Here is a 22819-nt window from a genome sequence, read left to right on the forward strand (position 1 = left end):
AGATCACTTTCAAGCCCTGCCCTCCATCAGTAGATAAATAAGACAAAAAGTGATATTCACAGCTTAGCCTCCCCCTCCCTGAGGAATCACCTCTGGACAGGTCACAGTCTAGGAAAGCTCCAGATTATTGCTGTCTATGTCTAAGGGGCTTGCTGTAAAGCATGTTTTAAACACTGTTAAAAACAGCTCAGGCAAGATGGCTGCAACATTAGAATAAAAAAAATGAAATAAAAATAACACACACAATCAGAAAATAGCAATATTAGAATAAATAAAAAACGAACATGTCGCATAGTCAGACACAAGACAATGGGGAGAAGAAAAGGGGGCATGGCTGAGCTCCTGAAACGCACAGAGAACTGTTCTTGCATTTCTCTGTTTTATTTGTAATAGGAGGCACAACAGGATCAACATAAAGGGAGGAGATAAATAGAGAAAGAACTGGGATTTTTTTTGTGTGTTTTTCTATGTTTAGTGTTCCTTTAAGGTGATATGTCAAAAGCCTTTTTGAAATGATAGTAACACCTACCACCATTTATTCCCTTCATGACCAGGCCTCTTTGGACCTAAAGGATGCGCTTCATTTTTTCGTTTTAGCCTGTGTGTATTATGGGAGTCATAACGGTCTTAGATTTTTCATTGGCGTGGTGCTTCATGAGATTTTATGCAGGTTTTTTGGGGGGGTTTGCATAGTGTCAGCATTAGAAATTACTGTGTCATTTACAATTTTCTTATTATTTTTAAATACAGACAGATATAGAGGGGAGGATGTTATAAACATTGTTATTCTTGTTTGCTTTTTTGACCATTTACCTAAATTTAAAACGGCTCTTTAGGCTATTATGGCCATGTGTTTGTCTCCAACTTATGCACACAAAAAAATATATATTTTATATGTGTTTTTTTTATTTATTTTTATTTTAGACTTTCTTTTAAGTGCATTTCCTCATCACATTAATGGATTACCACTTTACATCCATCACTGGGAAATCTGGTTGGTGATCAAATCAAAGTTCAAGTGGGGTGGATTTGTGACAATTGACTGCAGTGATAGGGTACGTCTGCAGATTTTGCTGCCCATTGACTTCAATGGGTAGCAAAATCTGCAGCAGGAAATATGCACGTGTGAACATACCTATAAAGAGGTAAAAGGCTGGGGTAGACAAGTTATTCTGATCATGCTGTTAGAAAAAGAACTAGGCATGGTGGCATGGGACTTCTGCACAAGGCTTCTTCTACAAATTGTAAATACACTGCGCAGTAAGGCAATACCCCGTATTGTCCACTATAAAAAGGAATATAGGGGTTGATGAATGGCCTATTTTGGGCCATAACGCACTCCAAGGAACATATTTTTTTATCAGTATTTATGGAATGTGTGTACTTTTTAATGGCATGGTTTTATTAATCTTTTATTGACAGGTTTAAAGGAAGATGGATTGCAAAGCAACTTTTTTAATTACTTTCAATTATGCTGTTCCCTGTGCAGTTTAAACAACATAATAGCTTTATTTCTGGTTCAGTATAATACCAAATTTATATAGTTTTTTTTTTTTTCATGTTTTACTTTATTCTATCAATGAAGCTGTACTTCAGGTGTGCGGCAGTAACCATTATGCGTAGTTTATTTTTATTTGTTTCACGAAAAAAGTATTTAAGAGAAAAGCTGGCGTTTTTTTCTCCTTCAAATCAAACAAAATGTTATATTTAGCCCCACAAGGGAACATAACCGTGTGAATTCTTACTTATGTAATACTATATTATGCCTGTTACTTTTACACTGAGGACTAGTAAGAAGTAGTAGAGGTATATATTGACAACTGGGCATTACAGTTCCTCTTATATATCAATAGGGTGTGTCCCTAAAGTAGGATACTGTCAGCACTGATTTGACACTGCCAAAACGTGAAGGCACAAGCCAGATTGGAAAAGGGAATAATAGTGCACTGTTGTCAATTTATTCATACATTTCAAGGAAAAATCACAAAGGAACAGTACATCACAGGGTTGTAGGAGCATCATTAAGTCATGTTAGGACTAAGATAATAATGGCCTCTTTCCAATGGAGATTTGCTCTAAAACTTGGAACAGTTATGATAGCAGAAAACATTAGTGCCATTTATAACATTTTCCAAATAGGCTAAGCATTGTAGCTTCAGTTCATAATGTAACCTACCACTGTGCCAGATCTGACGTACAACAGACAGCAGAGGAGCCCAGCGGAACCACTGACTTACAATGGGTCGCATCAGGTACGCTAAGGAGTCCGTTACACAGGGTTCTCTTTTCCGTCACAGAAGGCTTATGAGAAAGTCCAGAATGCAAATGTGCACAGAATCTTAGGGCTTTGATCCTCAATTTATTTAGTTAATAATACAGTGTAAAGAGGAACTAACAAATAAGTGACTACAGGATTAATGCCCATGGAAAAATGAAGATGATTTGTATGTACATTATACCACACTGTACTTAACTGCAGGAAAAAATTAGCCATGAATGGTAAATTGGAAAATATAATACTTACCTTAGGTTTCAGCAAAAAAGCAGGACCATCTATTACCTAACACACATCTAATATACCACAGCAAACATATTGTTGATGTTAAATGCCTCTGGAAAATAGGCTACCCAACTACATGCTGTAGCTTATTAAACTTACATCTGATCCTTGCTGATCGCAACAATCACACAGTCTGAAGGTCTCTCTTTGTGGTATTCATCTTGGATCTGCTGATAGAACTTCATATAAAGCTTCTCCCTTCGGTCATCAGAATTGTACTGAGTGCCTATATTAGAAAGCAAGAAATTAGCAGAACAGGGATAGTTCAGTAAAAAATTGTTTATTTATGTAGCATCAACTACACTGTTCCGTGTATCAGGAAAACATGGGTAATATTACATTGGAACAAAACACTGTATACAGCAGTATAACAAATATAGGGTAAGCTACATAAATTAGGAAAGAAAGCCCTGCTCTTGCCTTCTAAAAAGTATTAAATGAAGTTGATCTGGTGCAATCTTTTTATCAATACTGGTCTATAGTAAATTAAAGTTTTATGAAATATAAAAAATATATTTTTCTTCTTCTACAAAACTTGAACTGGATATAGAGAAAGAATACTTTTTTTTATCTCTACAGGTTCTTCTCCCGGCTTTGGCTAAAAATAAAACACTCCAAATACTGCAACCAGGCCTAACAATGTAAACAGTAAATAAATCTATTGACTTACTGTTTTGTGAATATTGGTATCTCTCACAGTATTCTTCATTTCCAGAAGTAAAGTTATATTTCTTTCCAAACAGTTCTTCAAAGCTGTTGAGACACAATGCATTAGCACATAACACAAACACAACATATATATTATAATATGTGTGTGCATAATATAATATACACACACACACACTAACACTCCTACACATACACTGGCCAGCCATAAAATCACAAGCTGCCTGCCTACTATTATGTATAAATATATTATGTATTAGGTATACCACAGTTTTAGGTCCGGTCAGAAAACCGTATACAGGGCAAAAATGAGCCGATCCTGAGTCAGCAAACGTTTGACTTTGGTCGGCTCACTGAAATGAATGGGGTTCGTGCCGGATCTGGCTGAGATACGGGAGTGGCCGGTTTTCGGTCCTCCCAACCGGATCAGGCACCCGTACACTACAAATGTAGTGTGAACCCACCCTAAAGGATAAATAAAACTTGTTGGCCTTGTCACTATTTATAAAATCAAATTTTTGTCCAGGGATGAAGAGTCAAAGAAGCAGGGCTGAGTTGATGAAGTGCCGCAGCATCACCTGCCTACTGGCTTCCCTTCTATGATTAATATACAGCGCTCGGCTCACTGCACCAAGCCCTGCATACAGATCACATGCTGCCACCACCCATACTTATGTAGTCCATATACAGTGGTCGCTCAACATACGATGGTAATCCGTTCCTAACGGACCATTGTTTGTTGAAACCATCGCATGTTGAGGGATCCGTGCAATGTAAAGTATAGGACAGTGGTCTACAACCTGCGGCCCTCCTACTGTGGGCAGAGACTTTAGCACAGCAATACAGCCGGTATTTGTAAGCACGGTGCAATCATGTGAATTGTATACAGGACTTGGCTCTATGAGACAAGTCTTGTATGCTTCTCGTTGTAGAGCATGGAAAGAGGTGTGGTGTCAGGTAAGCATCCATTGATAGGGTCCTGTTTTATCAGTACATCCTATAGAAGTTTGACCAGCTGTAGATGTGGGAAATTTAGAAATCAAGTAAACACCCTAAATTCTTTGCCATTTTCCTCAAACCATTCCCGAGCAATTCAGTAAGGCCACTACCATTAATACTAAAGTAGTGTACTTTGTGTGCACCAATGTTTAGCTAGAATGTGTCCAAGTAACATTCACATGAATGCCAGGAGCCAAACTTTTCGGGAATAACATTCATCTTAGTTATTTGGTAGAGATATACCTCGGAGTGTCCCCTGATGTATAACTCTACTGGACAGGGCAAAATCAGTGTGAAAAGAGCCTTACAAACATGTACGGTATTGGTATGCCCATCAATCAACTGGTCGTCTTGTCAAAACCCCAGCCACATGCAGTGGAAATAAATGTGAGCAGAATTTAGGGCAATAAGTTAATTTGTAGCACCACTTACCTGTTCTCTTCTTCCAGATCTCTAGTATACTGTTCTGAGAATGAGGCTTTTTGACTTGGCTTGTATGGATTAATGCTAAAAAGGAAAGAATGAATGTAAAAAAAAAAAATATCCAAAGTGCATGGCGCATTCCTATGTTCTATGCTAAATTTTAAAATTTGTCACTAAAGTGATGTAACAGACTCTATATAAAAAAGGTGACCTATACATTCACTACTGAGTAACCTATGCCCATGAATCACATACACTTTTTCTCTTGCGAACATAAACCTTTTAAAGGATATGTTCACAATTTGAGGCAAATTCCACAGATTTTGATCTCGATTCTGCCTCAAAATTAGCCTGGAATTTAAACCCTATTGATTTCCATGGAAAATCTGACAAGGAATAATTTCCCCTTTAGGGTGGTCTTAGGCTATGTTTGCTCGAGCAGACATTCTACAGCCAGTAGGCGACGGCAGAACATGCCGGGGATAGAAACACTATGGAAATGCGCTGTCTCCATAGACTGCAATGGATTACTGAGAGGATTCTGCAGAAAGAAATGACACGTCAATCAATTTCTGCAGAGGTCGGAAAATAAATTTCCACTGCAGATGTTTCTGCAGCACAAATTCCACCCTGTGCACGTTGAAGCACAATCCCTTTGAAAACAATGGGACTAAACATATCCTTACACAGTGCAGTTATGTTACAGTGTTGAAGCTGAAAACCAGGTGTGGATCATAATGAATTAGGTAAAATAATTATAATCCACAGCCTTCCATGGTTTGAGGAATTGTTTAGAGCACTGGAACATCAATGACACATCTAAAATCTGTTTAGATACTGTGATCGCAACATCCAAGCAGTTAAATGATCGGCATCTAAGCGATTTCTCTCAAGCCACCAGATTTAAATGTACGTCATGGGTCGTAAAGTGAATAATGGCTGAACATTCTGCCGTAATGACATATAAAGCAAATATATATGTAAAGTAAATATAAGTGTACCGTAGATACAAATGTACAATAAACTTGGCTCTGGGCATTTACCAAGTCAAGGTAGAAACATGCAGCAACTACGTCAAAAGGTTTCTTAATAATTATGTCTATGGCCAAACTAAAAGGAGTCCTCAAAATCCAGATGTAGATGTTTTTACATTATAAAAGTTAAGGGGCCATAGAATACAACCTCATGAATCTATTCCACATTTAGAGAGGACAAAAACTTACTCTAGAAGGCGAGGAATCCAGCTTGGCTTCCTGAGAAAACAAAAGAGCAATTAATGAGTTGGCAGACACGGATGGGTATTTTACAATGAATGAATTGTAAGACAGAGGAAGCAAGGGCAGTAAATACAGATCTCTTTTTACTGAGCCAATCCTCCTTTATGAACAGTTCACTTGGCAAAAGATACAGGAGATGTCCAGTAGTCAGTCACATTAATGCATATAATCTGCAAATGCAGATGGTGACAGTATACAGTAAGAACCCAAAAGATGATGTTGCAGCTCACCACCCCTTTCCACTTCCCCAGCATCTTCCTTTTATGAATTCTCTGTGTCTTGTTCTATTAAAGGAGATCTCCGGCAAAAATGTACTTATCCCCTATCCAGCGGCCGGACCCCCTGTGATCAGCTACTTATCCCCTAACCTGTTCATGGGGATGGAACCCTGACACTTAGTGAGGAACGCATGCTGCAGCCAGACACATGCTTCATTAGTTTCTATGGGAGAAAAGACCCAAGTACAGCTCTCGGGCATCATAGGCGCTCACATAGAAATAATGGAGTGCGTGCCGCCTACCGAGTACAGCTCTCTGGCATCATCGGCGCTCCCATAGAAATAATGGAGTGCGTGCCGCCTACCGAGTACAGCTCTCGGGCATCATGGGTGCTCCCATAGAAATAATGGAGTGCGTGCCGCCTACCGAGTACAGCTCTCGGGCATCATCGGCGCTCCCATAGAAATAATGGAGTGCGTGCCGCCTACCGAGTACAGCTCTCGGGCATCATGGGTGCTCCCATAGAAATAATGGAGTGCGTGCCGCCTACCGAGTACAGCTCTCGGGCATCATCGGCGCTCCCATAGAAATAATGGAGTGCGTGCCGCCTACCGAGTACAGCTCTTGGGCATCATGGGCGCTCCCATAGAAATAATGGAGTGCCTGCCGCCTACCGAGTACAGCTCTCGGGCATCATTGGTGCTCCCATAGAAATAATGGAGTGCGTGCCGCCTACCGAGTACAGCTCTCGGGCATCATGGGTGCTCCCATAGAAATAATGGAGTGCGTGCCGCCTACCGAGTACAGCTCTCGGGCATCATCGGCGCTCCCATAGAAATAATGGAGTGCGTGCCGCCTACCGAGTACAGCTCTCGGGCATCATCGGCGCTCCCATAGAAATAATGGAGTGCGTGCCGCCTACCGGTAGATGACTCTACCTCCTCACAGAGCGCTGGAATCCTGTCCTGGTCAGACCCCCTGTGATCAGCTACTTATTGCCTATCCTGTGTATAGGGGATAAATAAATTTTTGCCAGAATACACTTTTAAAGTACTCTTCTCATTTTGCTTAGACTATCATTGGTTTCAGTCAGGGGAACAGAGCAAGACTACAAAGAGCAGATTCTCAAAATAAACAAAAAGCTTAAGAATGTAATATTTTTTTATTCTACAAGATCTCTCTCTTTGTGAATCTTGCCCATTCCAATTAGTTTTGTGAGAACTGATTCTTTTCTATTACTATTACTTTGGCTGCATCAGGCTATGTTCACACACCATTTTGAGCTGCATTTTAACTAAAAGATCACAACACAGAGCAGTTAAAGTATTTTTTAATGAAAACAAATGCAATGTATAGATTATTAGTTGAGCCCACGTGGTACAATGTAACATACAATAAAAAGGCATATAGAATCAAGATTGTACATGGCAGGAAAATAAGTAATAAGCAAACCACAAATCAAACTAGTAGTGTCCAAGAAATAAATTACCAAACAATGGTGAGTGTGATATCCAAAGGCCTATCATACATAAGACTGGAACAGAGGCAAATCATTTAGTAATTTCAAAGATTTTTACACCCATCTGGTTCATACAAATTTATACTTGAAAATCATATAAAATCGTATATCTAGATGAATCCACTGACGTTTACTAGGGATGTCCCGATACCGATACTAGCCATTTGCATGTTATCGGGGACTCTTTCAATGTCCCCGATACCATGTCCGATACCTGGTGCCGCTCCGCTGCCCCGTTCTCCCATCCTCCCGTCCACATCATAGTGTTCCATGGAGGACCATGTGACACACACGTCACTCCACTTCCTCCCCTGCGCCCAGCAGTAACGCTACGGAGGAAGCAGAGTGACGTATGTGTCACATGCTCCTCCATAGGACACCATCGGGAGGACGGGACAGTGGAGTGGCAGCACCCGACAGAGGACAGCCACAGGTGAGCTGTCTGCAAGTAGGGGGCTGCTACTAATGTTTACAGGGGAGGGAGGGGCTGCTGTTGCTGTCTAAAGGGGGGCCCTGATGTCTCCAGGTGGAGGGAGGGGGGGCTGCTGTCTAAATGGGGGGCCCTGCTGCTGTCTAAAGGGGGGGCCCTGCTGTCTACAGGGGGGGAGGGAGGGGGGCTGCTGTCTAAATGGGGGGCCCTGCTGCTGTCTAAAGGGGGGACCTGCTGCTGTCTAAAGGGGGAGCCCTGCTGCTGTCTAGAGGAGAGGGGCTGCTGCTGTTTAAATTGGGGCCTACTGTCTAAAGGGGGGCTGCTACTAATGACTGCTGGGGGGCTGCTGCTAATGTCTGTAGGGAATACTACCTACTATTAAAGACAATCTTACAGCAGAGTCACCTGCACTAACTTGAATTTATAGGTAGATAGTGCAGGTGCCGATTTCTACCGCTGCTCACCATGTGACATCATTCTCCCCTCCAATGCAAATTCATTGTTGTGCCCAATGGAGAAGAGAGAAACCTTGGCTCATTCTACTGCAGCCGCCTCCATTGTACACAACAAGAACCCACATATCATACGGTAAGCAGCGCCAGAAACCGGGTCACCCTGGTGTCAGATTCCCTTTAAAATAAAAGTACTTGTACTTGGTATTCGCGAGTACTAGAATTACAGTATCAGTACTCGTACTTAAAAAAATGGTATCGGGACATCCCTACCGTTTACATTTTTGTTTTACTTTGCGAGATGTAAATCATGGTCGATCACAATTTTTTTGTCCCAATTCAAAAACAGATTAAAATCCTATCCGATTATTTGAAACATTACTGTCTATGTAAATTGTATCACTATTCGTTTTCATCCATTTAAATTGATTCTTCCCCTGCACGTGTAGTAGCTTTAAAATTGTCTAGAGATATCAAGAAGCATAAAAACTCAAATTTTAAAAAACAAAAGCAAATTATATTAAAAAAAACATTAAAATGGGCAAAAACATGTGAAAATGTACTGCATCCATCTTAGAGAAATTATTTTTAAACACATCAGAATTTCTGTTTTAGCATACCTGTTGTGCCATCCATTTGATAGATGTAAAAATTGTGATATAAATGCTACCTTAGGCCATTGTTCAAACGTCGGAACTTCCGTGCCGAATTCCGCACTGAAATTCGGCACAGATTCCGCTGCAGCAGAGTCCCGTTGAGTTTAACAGGATTCTGCTACACTGTGAATTTCCGTGCCAGATGTTTCCGGCATGAAATTTCTGTTTTCTGTGTCGGCAGAAAGAACGTCTATGAGATGGTGCATTCCTATCTGATGCCCTGGGTGTTTCGGTCCCTCTGGACCCCCTTGTTTACCTTCTTCCCCTCTCTCACCCCTCTCTATCTCAGAAGCCGTTCAAGCTTTTCATGCATATTGCCTTGGCCGCTAAAACTTTTATTGCTAAGTGTTGGAAGAGGACCCCCCCTCCCTCTGAGTCCGACCTGTTAACCCTTATACGTGAGATCCGCTCCTTGGAATCCCTCACGGCCTAATGGGATAATTCCTCACAGGATAATTCTATCCCCTCCTTTCTCTCTGTTTGGGAACCTTGGGACCACTTTTCTGATCCACAACCACCTTAATTATTCTTCCTCATCTTCTTTCTCTTTTCCTTTCTCCTCTTGAAAAATTCTTTAATACAAATTACAGTTGAAAAAAAGAGATGGTGCATTCCTGTGCTGTCCTAGCCCTGGCATATTATGCTGGTACCCGCAGCTTGCAGAATGCCCACACAGAGATTTTCCTGTGCAGACATTCTGAAGTGTGAACAAAGCCTAAGAAGTAAGTTGGTTGAGATGAGGCACTTACATGATCTCCAAGCCTGCCAAGTCCAAAACAAGGATTCAATCCTGCTTTCACCATGGAGATAAGGAGATCATTTCCTCAAATATGAAGGATTGGTGAACAACAAGACTTGTCTGTCATTATTGAGGTCTAACACATTGGGGGAGATTTATCAAAATCTGTCCAGAGGAAGAGTTGCCCATAGCAACCAATCAGATCACTTCTTGCGATCTGATTGGTTGCTATGGGCAACTCAGCAACTTTCCCCCCATTAGGGGTATTCCAGGAAAGAAGAAAACTATTTATATCAACCAGAAAGTTTAACAGATTTGTAAATTACTTCTATTTAAAAAAATCATAATCCTTCCAATAATTATCAGCTGCTGAAGTTGAGTTGTTCTTTTCTGTCTAAGTGTTCTGTCTTTCTAGAGCCAGTTGATATATAAAAAATTTTTTTTTTTCCTGGATAACCCCTTTAAGTTTAAAGGTCTGTAAAAGAAAGTGTCATCCAGCTCTTTTGGACCTTTTAAAGACCTAAACATCTCAGTTTTTTGGCACGTATTTTAGCACAATGTTCAATTATAATTAAAGGGGTACTCCGTTGCTCAGCAGCAGTCATGTCCCTCCCATAGACTTGCATTGAGGTGATGTCATGAGGGGGTGAGGCTATGATGTTACGAGCTCCCGGCTCCAGTGTTCGGAACAGTATTTCCGAGCAGCATTAAGGGGTTAAAACATGACTGTTTTTCAATTAACTTTTAAACATCCATTTTACGCTTCAAAAAACTGCCCAAAACTGTGTGCAGGAAATTGGCCTCAGGCTGAGCAGTGCAGTTCCCTATAGCAACCAGATAGCTTTTTATTTTTCAGACGCCAAAAAAAAAAAATCTTATTGGTTGCTATGAGAAACTGCGCCGCTCTTCCTCTACACAGGTTTTGATACATTGCCACCACTGTGCCTATTGTAATGCCATGGGTGAAATCCATCATCTTTCTTAAACAGAAAAATGATGTAGAGATTTTTTTCTGCAATGTGTGAATGGGTTTAAACACCCAAAGCAATCACATAACATCACGGTTTACTGAAAATATTTAGTGCCTGTATTCATTTTCAATGATCATTTGAATAGCCTATAGAGAATAAACGACATGAAATGGTTTTACCAAATGACGCCACATTCATGACAATAAAATGTCTGAAGAGAATAGACCCTGCCGGAACGCTTCTTGACTACAGCGAGTTCTATACTCGTGGTAATTCATGATATGAATATCTGGTGATCAATTATGGCGTCACATAGCTGACTAAATATATCAGAAGAAACGGGCTACATAATCAGCTATATCTAACCATTTCATAAGGCACCATAAATACAGGTCGCAAACCATAAAATTCCGTCTGGAAACCACAGGAGAAAAGTGGAGCACTGAAGAGTAATTATTATCCGTGTAATAGTGGACGTAAACATAGCCAGTCACTCAACCGTATTGTACGAGATATAGTGGCTGAAGGGTACGTTGCCATGGTGTTACAAGAGAGTAAAGCCACAGGCATTGTGGTTGCTATGTAAAACATCTCTAGGGAGCTTCTATTCAAGAAGAATTCCCCCTGGAGAAGTACAATTGGTTTATCCCAAGATGTGAATGGATAGACCACAGACTGGGAGTAGAATGGATACTAGGGGCCTCGCTGACAAAGGGAGATGTGAGGATTATTATCAATGGATAAATGGACTATGGATTTATATGGTACTTGTGCCTGTTTTGGGGAGATCTGTGAATCTATAACCTGGGCAAAAAAAAATAATAAAAAATTTAACTAAACTAAAGGCAACTCAGAGAAATGACATCCAATCAATGTTACAAATCCATATGATTATACATTCCAGCCTTATAAAGGTATGAATAGAGCACAGGCAATATCATTCCAATACTGATGTCACAGGGCTGGCACCTGATACCTGTAGTACTTCTCGTATCAGTCCATTACTATCTCCCGCAGACATGACAGCCCAATCACAGACAACTTCTATATCATGAGAGCCGCCACACTGATTGGGTGATCAACCCCCGGTTTAGCTTCTAAGACCCCCAGGATGTGTGGGCAGAGATGAAACAGGTTGGACACGTTCCCGGCAGCAGTGGGAAACTGAACATAAGGTGGAACCATACAAGGGCTTATTGTGCAAGAGAAGTTCTACTTTTTAATGACATCATTTCGGGGTTCGTGTACTTTATTGGTTCATTTTTAGTAACTTTTTTTTGCTGATCAAATAAGAAAAAAATACTGTTTCCATTTCATTGTTAGCATTTTAATTTACGCTATTCACCATATGGTAAACATAACATAGATTTATTTTGCGGGTCAGTACAATTACATCTATACCAAATTTTTTATTTTTTTTTTTTTTTTTAAACCACATAGCCATAATAGGGACATTTAAAAAAGGAACATTTTCATCAAATAGTGCTATGTCTTGGCTCATTTTTATGGGGAAATTTGTAGTTTTTATTGGTACCATTTTGGAATACATATGACATTTTGATTTTAGTTCAAGAAATGAAAGGATGAAATGATAGATAGGTAATAGCATATAGTTCAAGAAATGAAAGGATGCACTCACCCGGAATACTTGCTAGAAAAACGTACAGCAGGTAGAAGCAGAGGAGCGGCCTCACAGCAACAGACTGTTTCCTGCGCTTAAAGCGCAGGAAACAGTCTGTCGCTGTGAGGCCGCTCCTCTGATTCTACCCGCTGTACGTTTTTAAGCTGTTTGTGAATAAAGATTCCTTCTAGCAAGTATTCCGGGTGAGTGCATCCTTTCATTTCTTGAACTATATGCTATTACCTATCTACTATCGGGTTGCACCTCTGAAGTTCCACAGGAAATTTAGCTGGTGTCTACTGTTCGAGCAGGTGTTTGATTGGGCAGCAGTGTTGGACTCTATTGTTCTCATCTGTGAATTGATGACATTTTGATTGCTTTTTTTTTTTAAAGGATGATTAACAAAATACTGCAATCATGGACTTTTTTTTTATTTTTTTTTACAGTGTTCAACTTGCGGCCTAAATAAATAAAAAAATGTAACTGTTCTGGTCGTTACAGATGTGGAGACACCAAATAGGTGTTTTTTATTCATGTAGAAAAAGGAATATACAGGAAAAATATATTTTTCTTTTTTGGGGGCAATGGGGGATTTTTTAAATTATGTTTTATTTTTACTTTTTACTAGTCTCAAGGGGACAGACAGCAATCAGCAAATCGTTGGCATATTACACTGGAGTAGAATACTAGTGCAGTGTGTTCAGCCTGTCGATAGAGATGAGCGAACTTACAGTAAATTCGATTCGTCATGAACTTCTCGGCTCGGCAGTTGATGACTTATCCTGCATATTTTAGTTCAGCTTTCAGGTGCTCCGGTGGGCTGGAAAATGTGGATACAGTCCTAGGAAAGAGTCTCCTAGGACTGTATCCACCTTTTCCAGCCCACCGGAGCACCTGAAAGCTGAACTAATTTATGCAGGATCAACTGCCGAGCCGAGAAGTTTGTGACGAATCAAATTTACTGTAAGTTCGCTCATCTCTAGCTGTCGACATAACACTGACAGGCAATGCACCCGGCCATGCTGCACAGCAGGACCAGTTCCACAGACACCTATGCCAAGCCTGTGGGTCTTCACAAGACCCCGGCTGCCATTGAAACCGGAGCCGGGATCGCTGCTGCAGATAAGCATCATTCTTCGCAGGCAGCGATCACTATATTTGACTGCAGCATGTAAAGGGTTAAACTACCAGAGCATAAGTCCTACAGCGACATCTGTTTTATTCCAGGTTGTCCGGGCATGCTGCTGGGTGTTGGAGTTTAGCAAAAGCTGGAGGAACACTGGTTGGGAAGAAGCCTGATTAAATGAACAAGTGCAACGAGACGACTCCACCCCTCTCTCTGCAAAGCCAGATAATTCAATGAGTACTACATCAGGCAGCAGGAAGAAATTATTTTTGTGATGAAATAGAATGAATATGGTTGAAAACCCATGCTTTCCACATCAGCTAAAACAGGTAAGCACAAGCCATACACAAGAACCTCAACATTTTTCTCTAATAATTGTGGCAGTGTGGCAAGGAAGGGTGTAATTCCCTTGCTAACTCTGGAGAATGCTCCACCTGTGGCCTGATTGAGGTATCAGGAAGGGGAAGTGTGTTTAAAAGAAAAGGAAACAGAATAGTTGGTTCTCTCCCTGGGAAACAGTATGCTGGCTGTTAGAGGGGGAGACACACGGACCCTGTTGAGGAAGCACACAGCTGGAATCTGTGAGTGGTCCAAGAAGTGGTGTGAACTGTGAGTAACAGGTTGCAGGAGTCACATATTTAACTGGCTGAGGGTAGCTCACCAGTTAATAGTCAGGGCATGCTGATATGTGTAGTCAGTGACCAGACGGTCTAGGATTTTATTTTGTTCTGTGTTATGTTTGTTTTTCCCCTGCAACCTGTCTAAATAAAGCTGGCGAGGTGCCAGGCTTGCATGAATAACCGTTGTCTGCGGGTTTATTGAGTGGAAACGTGTCCCGTGGCAGTGTCCAGGACGATCCCGGAGCTATCCCCAGGGAGGAATCCTTATATAATAAGCAACTCATTAATGTGCTAAAATTGTTGAAATATTCATATGTATGGGTTAAGTAAACTATGATTCTACTTTATGGTAACCTGCATTAAAAAGATTAAAAACTGGTTCCATAATGGTTATGTACAAAGTACAGTCTGGCACCTGTAGTTTTTTGTTGTATTTTACATATCACTCCGTAGCTACACATGTAAAACAAAGAGTGAATACAATCTTGTGCTTATTCCTGTTAAAGAAAAACAAACGCCCTTCTCTAAAGACCTGACAGTTCTTCTGACGTGAATGTTTTGTATATACCGTAATTCTGGAACATCTTTTCTTACAACTCCACATTGTGCCATTGCCCTGTATTGCTTCTGGAAATGTGTATATCACTGACCAGTAGAGGATTATCATATGGGCGCTTTCGACAGCCACCCGGAGCTCTAGTCTGCTTAACCTGATAACCTGTTTTAGTCACTGCAACCAACATTCCCTAAAAAATGTACAGCAACTCCACTGGCCCCAATAGATTTCCTATCCCGCTCACTGACTGGGCATGGTCAGCCCGACATACCTGCAGCCGAGCCAGGCTGGATTCTGAAAAATTTGGGAAGCTCAGAGAGCCAATGGTCAAATTATTTTGCCACTGGCACTAGGTTGTTACCTTTCCCTAGATAACAGGACCTTTTCAACCTGTTCTGCTAAATCCATGCACACACAGGTAGGGATCTTAAAGGGGTATTCCAGGCCAAAACTTTTTTTATATATCAACTGGCTCCGGAAAGTTAAACAGATTTGTAAATTACTTCTATTAAAAAATCTTAATCCTTCCAATAGTTATTAGCTTCTGAAGTTGAGTTATTTTCTGTCTAACTGCTCCCTGATGACTCACGTCCCGGGAGCTGTGCAGTTCCTATGGGGATATTCTCCCATCATGCACAGCTCCCAGGACGTGACATCATTATTGAGCAGTTAGACAGAAAACTTCAGAAGCTAATAACTATTGGAAGGATTAAGATTTTTTAATAGAAGTAATTTACAAATCTGTTTAACTTTCCGGAGCCAGTTGATATATAAAAAAAAGGTTTTGCCTGGAATACCCCTTTAAATATGGAGTATTAAAAAAAAAAAAGTGTAAAGTGTTTTTATTGTGCAATAGTAGTAAACCGAATATATACCGTATTTATCGGCGTATAACACGCACTTTTTAGGCTAAAATTTTTAGCCTAAAGTCTGTGTGCGTGTTATACGCCGATACCCCCCCCAGGAAAGGCAGGGGGAGAGAGGCAGTCGCTGCCCGCTTCTCTCCCCCTGCCTTTCCTGGGGTCTAGAGCGCTGCTGTCGGCCCTTTTCACCCCCTGGTTATCGGCGCCGCTGCCCGTTCTGTCCCCCTGACTATCGGTGCCGGCGCCGATAGCCAGGGGGAGAGAAGCGGCGCCGACAGCCAGGGGGAGAGAAGCGGCGCCGACAGCCAGGGGGAGAGAAGGGGCAGCGGCACCCATTGCAGGCGCCGCTGCCCCGTTGCCTCACCCCATCCCCAGTGGCATAATTACCTGAGTCGGGTCCGTGCTGCTCCAGGCCTCCATCGTTGCTATGCGGTGAACGGCGCGGCGCATCACGTCAGAGCGCCGCGCCGTGCATAGAAACGACGCTGGTCCCCAGCGTCGTTGCTATGCACAGCGCGGCGCTCTGACGTCATGCGCCGCGCCGTTCAGCGCATAGCAACGACGGAGGCCTGGAGCAGCGCGGACCCGACTCAGGTAATTATGCCACCGGGGATGGGGGGAGGCAACGGGGCAGCGGCGCCGGCAATGGGTGCCGCTGCCCCTTCTCTCCCCCTGGCTGTCGGCGACGCTTCTCTCCCCCTGGCTATCGGCGCCGGCACCGATAGTCAGGGGGACAGAACGGGCAGCGGCGCCGATAACCAGGGGGTGAAAAGGGCCGACAGCAGCGCTCTAGACCCCAGGAAAGGCAGGGGAAGAGAAGCGAGCAGCGACGGCCTCTCTCCCCCTGCCTTTCCTGGGGGTATATCGGGGTATACACGCGCACACACGCACCCTCATTTTATCATGGATATTTGGGTAAAAAACTTTTTTTACCCAAATATCCTTGGTAAAATGAGGGTGCGTGTTATAGGCCGGTGCGTGGTATACCCCGATAAATACGGTATATATAAAACTCAACGTGTGTGTGTGTGTGTATGTATGTATGTTCCACAAAAACTTCCAAACAGCTAAAGATATTAACATGAAACTTGGCACACATGTTACTTATATGTCAACAACAAACATAGGATAGGTGATTTAACCCTTACTCATCCCCATTTGCCAGGGGCGGGGTTTATGTTTAAAGTCCAATACAATTCAATGGGAAATATATGTTACTGCATAACTTCCAAACGGCTGGAGATATTTCAATACCTGGTACACATATTACAGGTCGGGATAGGCGGACAGGATAGGAGGTCGGGATATGACAACAATATATGAGGATGGGATATGAAGTCAAAAGCTTCCTCCTTTGTTGAACCGGTAAGTTTTCAGCTAGTAAACAAATAAACTATAGAAACTGGGTAACATCACATTCATATCCACCCACAGAATAAAGGGTAACATGCTGAACACACTGTTTATAATAAATTGTAATCAGCATAAATATAACAAAAAAGTCAAATGTTGGAATTTGTTACCCTGCCCCCCCCCCCCCCCCAAAAAAAAAAATATATATATAGAAGCATATACAGTATTTTATATCTACCTCAAAATGGTGTGGCAAAGCAAAAAAAAATAAAAAATAATGCAGTCCTTAACACCAAATTAAGTTTGGTCCTTAAGGGGTTAAAAATGAAATTAAATGTAGAACTTTCTCACTAGTAAGGGCCTCTAAGGAAATGCTGTGTGGCCATGTAGGAATTCAGTATGTGTGTCATAACCATCTTATTTTAGCAGCACCTTCCCTAGTGACACTCTACTCATAACTTGTTTATACAAGGCAGACCTCAGATCTAGGACTTCTAGCATCTTAATACAGTGTCATATTTTACTGTCCTGATACAGATATTTCTTCATGTATGGAGGTCAAGTGAATGAGCCATATTTTCTATAGCCTCTTCACAGTTCAAAGGGTTTTTCACATTTCTTTATTGGAGTACACCTCCTAAATATCTGAAAACTACATAGGATTTAAAATGTGGGCGATAACTATCCTAATACTGTAGAATTACATTAATATGGATGGGGGTCTACATACCCCTGATGGGCACAATTCTAACAAATAGGGATGTCCGGATACTTGTAAACGTGCACATGGCTATGATAGCCATCCGGATAGTTGCAGACCATAAAAATCCCACTCCCCTTTCCTCTGTTTGGGCGCTGAAGCCTCTGCATCCTCCACTGTTACTGGTGCAGGACCTTCTGCTTTGATTCCTTATTTGGAGTGGTGCAGGACCTGCTGAGCAATGATGTCATTTCATTGCATGGCAGATCCTACACCACTCAAGATAATGGTGCAAAAAAGGAGGTCCTTCACCACTAACAGAGTGGAGGATTCAGAGGCCTAAGCACTGGAATGGAGGGCAGGTGAGTGGGATTTTTATTATTTTCTATAGTTATCTACATAACTACCTAACTGCTTGTTGGCTTGTACGGGGAGTTCCTTCTTGCCTATGGAAAGAAAAGAAATCCCAGCACTCAATGTTTTCTTCTGCCAAGTATAACGTGTTTATTAACACAGTGCTAGATATTACCTTCTTGCCTATGTACTGGGGGCTTCAACCTAAAAGGGGAGGATTCCTTACCTACCTACTTTGGGCTTCTACCTAATAGGGGGTGGGGGACTCCCTACCCAACTTCTGGGGACTTCAACCTAATGGGGGGAGATTTCCTACCTAACTACTGGGGGAATATCTTAAAGTGGTTGTCCAGTGAAAATGATCTTATGATAGGGTATAAGTATCTGATCGTGGGGGGTTCTACCGTTGGGACTCTCTGTAGAGCTGGGCACCGTACAGGAGATCGCATGGGGTCACAGCAGTCAGACCACCTGAACAGATACTTATCCCCTATCCTGTGAATAGAGAATTCAATAATTTTCACTGGACAACCCCTGTCAGTGAGTGCCTCACGTTTGCCTTTTGCCTAAGGTTTTACAAAGTCTAGAGCCACCTCTGCTGTCACATAACATAAAAAGTATTAGTTATAAGTATAAGTCAATACTTTTAAAGGGGTACTCCGCTGATCAGCATTTGGAACAAACTGTTCCGAACGCTGGAGCCGGGAGCTTGTAACGTCATAACCCCACCCCCTCATGACATCATGCCCCACCCCCGCAATGCAAGTTTATGGGAGTGGCATGACAGCAGTCACTCCCCCTCCCATAGACTTGCATTGAGGGGGTGGGGCGTGACTACGATGTCACGAGCTCCAGGCTCCGCCATTCAGAACAATTTGTTCCAAATGATGAGCAGTGGAGTACTCCTTTAAAGGGGTTGTGCGCTGCCCTAATTTTCGGAGCTCCGCTCACAGCGTCCGGAAGTTCATTACTCCAAACGCTGTGTGCGGACTTCCGTGTTGGCTGCCGCCGGGCGTGACGTCACGCCCGGCCCCTCGTTACATCTCGCCCGCCCCCTCTACCAAAGTCTATGGGAAGGGGGCGTGACAGCGGTCGCGCCCCCTTCCCATAGACTTTCGTTGAGGGGGCGGGCGAGCCTTCACGAGGGGGTGGGCAAGACGTCGGGAGGGGGCGGGCGAGACGTCGGGAGGGGGCGGGCGAGACGTCGGGAGGGGGCGGGCGAGCGAGACGTCGCGAGGGGGCGGGCGTGACGTCACGCCCGGCCCCTCGCGACGTCTCGCCCGCTCCCTCGTGACATCTTGCCCGCCCCCTCAACTGCTAGCACGGAAGCCCACACACAGCGTTCGGAGTAATGAACTTCCGGACGCTGTGAGCGGAGCTCCGAAAGTCAGGGCAGCGCACAACCCCTTTAAACACCCATCAGTACCCATAGTAGGTCTTTAAAAAAAAGTGGTATTAAATAACATTTTTGGCACCACAAATAGTGTGAACTGGTGAAACTAAAAGAACTCATATTTACAATCTTATAAAATAGGGTATCATACACACAACTGCGGTGCAACACTTTTTGTGGATAATGGCTCTGCAACACAATGGGGTAAGCCCCAATCTTTTTCTGTCAAATTTAAGCCATGTTGATACAGCGGATACCGTACGGAATGTCTGCCTGGAAAACACGTACAGACATTCCACACATTTAAATGATCTAGCGGGTGATAGGACCACTCTGAAATGCGCCGTCTCGTAGATAATGCATCTCTGAGTAGAGTCCGCAGAAAGAATAGACATGATTATTATTTCTGCAGATGCCGGAATCGGGGTTTCGGCGACAGAAACATCTGTGAACATGGACTTATACAGAATACATCCATATGGAGGACCCCCTATATGGAACAGTAGCACTCCTCAAAAGTCTAAAAGGTGCTGTATTATAGCTTCATACAACTTGTAGGTAATAAGCGTTGTGATATGCTTGCATGCATAAAACCTTAAAAAAAATGCTTTTTTAATTCAAGACAAAAGAAGAGAAGACAATACAGAAACACCCAACAGTCCTATGTACTGAACACTATGTTGCAAACAAAACTTTCAGAACTTACTTTTTGCCAGCTACTGGTTTCTGTGGCTGATCCCTAGTGACTTTCACCCAAGAAGACATATTCAATCACCTAAAAAAAAGAAACACTTTATTAGAGACATGGCCAGAAATTGATCAATCGTTTTAAGCCATTTCTATTTTATATTAAAGAGACACTACTAAGACCAGTAAGTCTTTTACTACACATTGGGCACCATTCATTTTTCATCATTTACCTACTTACTGCTCATAATGCAAGCAGGAAAAATGGGAGTCTGGCTTTACAGGTCACTTCAGGTGTCCCCCCATCCACTGACACTCGGTGTACTCATAAGGCTGCCTATCAAGGACCCAGGGTTGTTGTGTTTTGTGGGAAAGTTTAGGCTGCTGCTCTTTCTTCTACAATGGGAGTCAACAGGGACTGAGGTATATCAGAAAATATTCCTGATATATAAATAAAACGTAAAAATAAGAATTAAAGGGGTTCTCCACTGCCCTGCCTTCCGGAGCTCCGCTAGCAGCGTCTGGAAGTTTTACTCCGAACGCTGTGTGCGGGCTTCCGTGTTCGAGGCCTCCCCCTTTTGAAGTCACGCCCGCCCCGTGACGTCATGCCCACCCCCTCAACGAAAGTCTATGGGAAGGGGGCATGACAGCGGTCGCACCCCCTTCCCATAGACTTTCGTTGAGGGGGCGGGCGTGACGTCACGAGGGGGCGGGCTCGAACGCGGAAGCCCGCACACAGCGTTCGGAGTAAAACTTCCAGACGCTGCGAGCGGAGCTCCGGAAGGCAGGGCAGTGGAGAACCCCTTTAAACATATCTAGACTACTGCAGGATTTGTAATAAAAGACACTTCTCCTGGCACTTTGTTCCCCAGATCACTAGAAATATCTAAGCATCATCCATTCATATATTTGTGATTAGATCGCCCTTAAAAAAGAAAAAAAAAAAAGAAAAACATTTTTTCCACACTAAATAACCCAAGTTTGATAACAATTCTAGATAGTGGAATCTACCCTCCTTTGCGCCCACTCCAGTTCCGCCATGTCCTTTTTAAGTCCAGGTGTACAAAACTGTACACAGTATTTCATGTGTGATTTCTAACTACTGATTAATATAGAGGCAAAAATTGTTCTTTGTAACCATTTCCCATTACAAGTCACAGCACCCTTCTTTCATCATTAAAATAGCCAATCTGATAGCTCTGGCTGCCAGATGACTTGCACCCGCACCTCCCAATCATGGTGCAGTAGCAAGGTCTGGTGAAGATACAGAGTCCAAGGACCCTTTTCAGCTTTAAAATAAAAACAGGTTGGGGTGCTGCTCATTTCACCTTCCTATTACTGAGGTTACTGCAGAATTCCAATACCCAAGGAAAAAAAGGAAAAAAAAATCCACATGCCAGGCCACAAGCCTGGGACATACAGTCACGCCCGTAAATGTTGGAACCCCTGAAATTTTTCTAGAAAGTTAAGTATTTCTCACAGAAAAGGATTACAGTAACACATGTTTTGCTATATACATGTTTATTCCCTTTGTGTGTATTGGAACTTAAAAGGAGTAGTCCAGTGGTGACCCAGTGGTGAACAACTTATCCCCTATCCTAAGGATAGGGGATAAGTTTGAGATCGTGGGGGGTCCGACCGCTGGGGCCCCCTGCGATCTCCTGTACGGAGCCCCGACAGCACGCGGGAAGGGGGCGTGTCGACCTCCGCACGAAGCGGCGGCCGACACGCCCCCTCAATACAACTTTATGGCAGAGCCGAAGCGCTGCCTTCGGCAATCTCCGGCTCTGCCATAGAGTTGTATTGAGGGGGCGTGTCAGCCGCCGCTTCGTGCGGGGGTCGACACCCGCTATGTGGCCGGAGAGCCTGGCCCCCAGCAGACGGACCCCCCGTGATCTCAAACTTATCCCCTATCCTTAGGATAGGGGATAAGTTTTTCACCACTGGACTACCCCTTTAACCAAAAAAGGAGAGGGGAAAAAAAAGCAAATTGGACATAATGTCACCAAACTCCAAAAATGGTCTGGACAAAATTATTGGCACCCTTTCAAAATTGTGGAAAAATAAGATTGTTTCAAGCATGTGATGCTCCTTTAAACTCCCCTGGGGCAAGTAACAGGTTTGGACAATATAAAATCACACCTGAAAGCAGATAAGGAGAGAAGTTCACTTAGTCTTTATATTGTGTGTCTGTGTGTGCCACACTAAGCATGGACAACAGAAATAGGAGAAGAGAACTGTCTGAGGACTTGTGAACCAAAATTGTGGAAAAATATCAACAATCTTAAGGTTACAAGTCCATCTCCAGAGATCTAGATTTGCCTTTGTCCACAGTGCGCAACATTATCAAGAAGTTTGCAACACATGGCACTGTAGCTAATCTCCCTGGGCGTGAACGGAAGAGAAAAATTGATGAATGGTGTCCACGCAGGATAGTCCATATGGTGGATAAGCAGCCACAAACAAGTTCCAAAGATATTCAACCTGTCCTGCAAGCTCAGGGAGCATCATTGTCAGCGCGAACCATCCGTCAACATTTAAATGAAACGCTATGGCAGGAGACCCAGGAGGACCCCACTGCTGACAGACATAAAAAAGCAAGACTGCATTTTGCCAAAATTAACTTGAGTAAGCCA

The 22819-nt window shown here is 42.9% G+C and overlaps 1 protein-coding gene across 3 annotated transcripts in view; it reads right to left on the reverse strand.

Annotated features, from left to right (window-relative positions):
• Window positions 1–22819, reverse strand: part of LOC130276664 (nuclear receptor coactivator 5-like) — a 47549-nt gene that overhangs the window by 18403 nt on the left and 6327 nt on the right. For 2 of the 3 annotated variants that reach the window (XM_056526333.1, XM_056526335.1), the window contains exons 2-6: window positions 20203–20271; window positions 5872–5901; window positions 4658–4732; window positions 3231–3313; window positions 2660–2786 (exon numbers count right to left, since the gene is read on the reverse strand). In XM_056526333.1, the coding sequence (XP_056382308.1) occupies window positions 2660–2786; window positions 3231–3313; window positions 4658–4732; window positions 5872–5901; window positions 20203–20261 (374 nt within the window). In that variant the 5' untranslated portion in view covers window positions 20262–20271. Of the gene's footprint in view, window positions 1–2659; window positions 2787–3230; window positions 3314–4657; window positions 4733–5871; window positions 5902–11276; window positions 11400–20202; window positions 20272–22819 lie in introns of those variants that run through there. The other variant, XM_056526334.1, reaches the window with a different exon arrangement.

This window comes from Hyla sarda, chromosome 6, assembly GCF_029499605.1.
Source record: "Hyla sarda isolate aHylSar1 chromosome 6, aHylSar1.hap1, whole genome shotgun sequence".
Classification (NCBI taxonomy): domain Eukaryota; kingdom Metazoa; phylum Chordata; class Amphibia; order Anura; family Hylidae; genus Hyla; species Hyla sarda.